Source organism: Macrobrachium rosenbergii, chromosome 55 (assembly GCF_040412425.1).
Source record: "Macrobrachium rosenbergii isolate ZJJX-2024 chromosome 55, ASM4041242v1, whole genome shotgun sequence".
NCBI classification, from domain to species: Eukaryota; Metazoa; Arthropoda; class Malacostraca; order Decapoda; family Palaemonidae; genus Macrobrachium; species Macrobrachium rosenbergii.
The window spans coordinates 52,497,967-52,502,966 of NC_089795.1; the positions used below are offsets into that span (position 1 = coordinate 52,497,967).

Below are 5,000 nucleotides of genomic sequence, written 5' to 3' on the forward strand. Positions count from 1 at the left end.
AAAATCTGCAGAAATGTGGTTATTTTAATCATGGCGTCATGAATGCAATACTTGCTCACGAATAAATCATATTCATGGTATTATTGACCTGTCTATTTTTCTTCACAGCAATTTGGAAGATGCTGCAGACCACATTTTGTCTGCAAATTTGAGTAATAACTACGCGCATGCGCTCTGTTACGCTTTTTTCTCTCTCTATGGAGTAGCGCTGTCTAGCTTCAATGTTATATAGTTATAACTGCTTTTAAGCTGTGTGTATATATATATATACATATATATATATATATATATATATATATATATATATATATATATATATATATATATATATATATATATATATATATATATATGCTCCAGTTTGCGAAACTTTAAGTGTGTCTCAGGCTCTTAATTGATCGCCTCAAACCCGCGACTAGGTGACTGAAGGCAGTTTAATCTAAACTATCCTTTTGTACCTTTCACTAATTTGTGGCTTGTGCGCGAGCTCACGCATGCACAATGACTTTGCTTCTTGATTTTTATGATAACTTATATTATTATCTAGACGACATAATATAACACACAGGTGAAGGGTTTCAGTACCCCAGCTTCAAGACTGCTGTTCATTATAGTGCTAAGTTTGACTTTCTAAATTTAGTGTTTAACTTTCACCGCTTCTCTAGCCTCTCCTCTCCAAAGGCATCTGTAGCAGCCTGGCAGATCTCTTCTTGCAAAATAAGCATTATAGCTGCTGGCATTGTTTCTCGTGTTTTGTTGTGCGTGTGTGTGTAAAGCTGCCTACGTTTGCTTACATTTCTTATTGATGTGCTGAAGCATGTAGAGTATTTTGATGTTTTACTTTCAAGCCTCATAATGAAACTATTCATGTTTTGTACCTTGATTCATACCCAATTTACTGACTGATGTGTGGTTACTAAAATGGCATTACAACATCCTTTGTTCGTACATGGAGTGATTTTCCAATATAATAATTTACGTCAATCAGAGTGCAGATAATTAAATTTGATCGAGTTTCATGCCATGAAAATAATGAAAACATAACGTATTATTTGTTAATGACTTGAAGTTTCCTCTCCTGTTTTCTTTAACGTCAGAATATGTTGTTGAAGGCTACTGAAGGATTTTTTTTATTCATCAAAGGAGGAACCAGACAGAGAGAACCTATTAAGTATGTGCATGAGTTGCTAAATCTGAATCTTTGCGAACTTTTAATAGTTTAATATTTAGGTTACAACGAACGTATACAAAATTCCATTTAGAAAAATTTATAAAACTGAGGTAATGCAATGAGTTTCAGTCATTTTTGTCTCACGATTATGCAGGGTATATATATATATATATATATATATATATATATATATATATATATATATATATATATATATATGTATATATATATATATATATATATATATATATGTATATGTGTGTGTGTGTGTGTGTATGTGTGTAACTGAATCACGAAAATACGAACGTGATGAATATATAAATAAAGATAAACTCCACGAAGGAAAGAAAAGTGGAGACTGCAAGGCCTTTCGACTTCTTGCCCTTTACTTAGCAGGACAAGAGTTGAAAGGCCTTGCAGTACTCCATTGTTTATCTTTCCATCGTGGGTTTTATATATATATATATATATATATATATATATATATATATATATATATATATATATATATATATATATATATATATATATATATATATATATATATATTTCATTCCAGCATTCAAATTTGAACGAACTAAAACAAGTAACGATCTGGAACAGCCGCTGAAATAATTCACAAAGCAAACACGTCCATCCAATTCATTCATTTTCACGTAACGTATATTACAAAGTCCGCCATCAATTAAGCATCAACGTTTAGGCGCTCTTAATGCATGCAAATTAGCCAGAGAGAGAGAGAGAGAGAGACTCGTTCAGCCTAGCTAAAATTCGTAAATGAATTTTGTCTGACGAAACTTTTGGACGAAAAAAATAAATTCCCAGGTGGACGACTTGACTAGACTGTTCATTACACACCCTGAAATTTATGATTATTGAAAAATATTTATATATTGGTTTTTTATTCTGAGGCCTATGAAATTATTTATTTTTCCTTATTCTCTTTTCTGAACAGTGTCCAAGAAGGGAGTCTTCGCTACAAGCCTCAGTCTAGTGTGTCTATGTGTTTCTCTAGTCATTCATCGCTACTATGTACACTGAATCTGGTAAGTAAATGTGGTAGGTCTTGTTGTCATGTGCTCAGGCAGTTCAACAGCCACATGTGTACGTTTTATCTTGTAGATATATGTATGTATATATATATATATATATATATATATATATATATATATATATATATATATATATATATATATATATATATATATATATATATATATATATATATATATATATATATATATATATATATATATATATATATACATACATATATATGTATATGTTACCCCATATAAAATATGGTAAAAGCACGTTAAACGAAGAAGAAGAAGAAGTATAAATAAATAAATAAATAAATACATATATATATATATATATATATATATATATATATATATATATATATATATATAGATACAGTATATATATATATATATATGTGTATGTATATATATATATGTGTATGTATATATATATATGTGTATGTATATATATATATGTGTATGTATATATATATATGTGTATGTATATATATATATGTGTATGTATATATATATATGTATATATATATATATATATATATATATATATATATATATATATAGTATATATATATGTATGCATGTGTTTGTGTGCATGTGTGAGAGGAGAGAGAAGAGAGAGTGAGAGAGAGAGACACCCACACATAGCATCAAATAGTGCCAAACTGCAACCGGAGACTCCCTTCGGATGAAAGGAAGCGGCGCGCGCGCGCGTTAGTGGCACTGTAGGAATTAAATTACCTGCGTCGGGAGGTATCATGAGCTTCTGGTGCTTTTACCCCGCCTCAAATTGTGTTTGCCTGGACGGCCGAAAAGTTAGGTTCAAAGACGAAGGGAAGAAGTGGGAGGAAATAGGAAAAGAAGGAAGAAGGAGGAAGGAAGCAAGGCTCCTCAGGTTTCCTTGCCTTGTCTTTTTCTCCTCAAAGCTTCTCGTTATTTCTTATTTATTTACTTTCCCCTTTAAGGAGGAAGAGAAGGAGGAGGAAGGGAGGAAGGAGGAAGGAAGCAAGGCTCCTCAGGTTTCCTTGTCTTGTCTTTTTCTCCTCAAAGCTTCTTACTATTTCTTTTTTATTTACTTTCCCCTTTAAGGGGAAAATAAGGAGGAAGAGAAGAAGGGAAGGGAGAAAGAAGGAGGAAGGAAGCAAGGCTCCTCAGGTTTTCTTGTCTTGTCTTTTTCTCCTCAAAGCTTCTGGCTATTTCTTATTTATTTACTTTCCTCTTTAAACAAGGAAGAAGGGAAGGAGGAGGAAGGAAGGAAGCAACACTTCTTAGATTTCCTTCTCTTGACTATTTTTTATTTATTTATTTTCTTGGGGGTATGGAGGAAATAGGAAGAGAGGGAAGGAAGAGGAATGAAGGAGGGAGGAAGAAGGAAGCAAGACTCTTCAAGTTTTTCTCTCATGATTTTTTTTTCACCAAATCCTCTGGCTATAATTTATTTTTTTTGGGAGGGGGTTAGAAACAAATAGGAAGAAAAGGGAGGAAGAAGGAGGAAGGAAGCAAGACTCCTCAGGTTTCCCTGTCTTGGCTTCTTTCCGAGAAAGCTTCTTGCTATTTCTTAGTTATTTATTTATTTTCCTCTTTAAGGAGGAAAATAAGGAAGAAGAGAAGGAGGAGGAAGGAAGGAAGAATCCTCAGGTTTCCTTCTCTTGGATATTTTTTGCTTATTTTAGGGCGGGGGCGAGGGGGGGAATAGGAAGACTAGGAGGAAGGAAGGAAGGAGGAATAAGGAAGAAGGATGAAGGATTCTTTCTCAGGTTTCCTTCTCTTGGCTTTTTCTCCTCAGAGCCTCTGGCAATTTTTTATCTATTTTATTATTTACTTCCTTAAGAAGGCTTCGTACTGAATCGCTTTGGGGAAGCAGGTGCTATGTTCATGTCTTCCTTGATTGAGTGTCCGAATTCTTTTTGCAAAGGATTCTTCTTCTTCTACTTCTTCTTTCTCTTCTCCCTCCCTCCTCTCCTCTTCTCCCCTCCTCCCTCCTCCCTCCTCCTCCTCCTCCTCCTCCTCCTCCTCCTCCTCCTCCTTCTTCCTCCCCTCTCCTTCTTCTTCTTCTTCTTCTTCTTCTCCTCCTCCTCCTCCTCCTCCTCCCTCTCCTCCTCCTCCTCCTCCTCCTCCTCCTCCTCTCCTCTTCTTCTTCTTCTTTTCCAAAGTGAGATGGGAGCCATCACCCGAGAATTAGTTCAGCCTCACGCTTCATTATTTTCCTTCTGTTAATTTTTTTTCTCGCTGTTTTATTCCTCTGGGTACAGATTAAGTCTCGCGAGCACTTGCTTTAATTCGCTTGAATCGGGTGAGACTGAATATTTGGGTTTTTGATTTAATTAAAACTTGGTTTCCTATTATTATTATTATTATTATTATTATTATTATTATTATTATTATTATTATTATTCTCAATCTACTGATAATTTTTAGGACACGCTTACTTGTAAACAATGAATCCGAGCGGGAAATATGGATTCGAACTCACGCACGTCATGTTTGAGTAGGGTTGCTGTAACCCTACTTCGTGACATTGTAGGTGGCCGTAATATCACTCTACAACTCTGTCCTAACATGCGTGAGTTCGAATCCTCCTGGAGAGGTATATATATATATATATATATATATATATATATATATATATATATATATATATATATATATATATATATATATATATATATATATATCCCTTTGGATAAAGATTGCCCTGTTTATGTGATGAAATATTAAATACAGTAGCACCTTAACTTAACCCTTTGGGGGCCTGGCTTTCTATATAGTAGCCTATACATGAATAT

The 5,000-nt window shown here is 33.8% G+C and overlaps 1 protein-coding gene across 4 annotated transcripts in view; it reads left to right on the top strand.

Annotated features, from left to right (window-relative positions):
• LOC136835250 (uncharacterized) overlaps window positions 1-5,000 on the top strand; it is a 190,843-nt gene that overhangs the window by 185,372 nt on the left and 471 nt on the right. For all 4 annotated transcript variants that reach the window (XM_067098528.1, XM_067098530.1, XM_067098527.1 and 1 more), the window contains one exon: window positions 2,127-2,217. In XM_067098528.1, coding sequence (XP_066954629.1) covers window positions 2,127-2,212 — 86 coding nt within the window. In that variant the 3' untranslated portion in view covers window positions 2,213-2,217. The remainder of the gene's footprint in view (window positions 1-2,126; window positions 2,218-5,000) is intronic.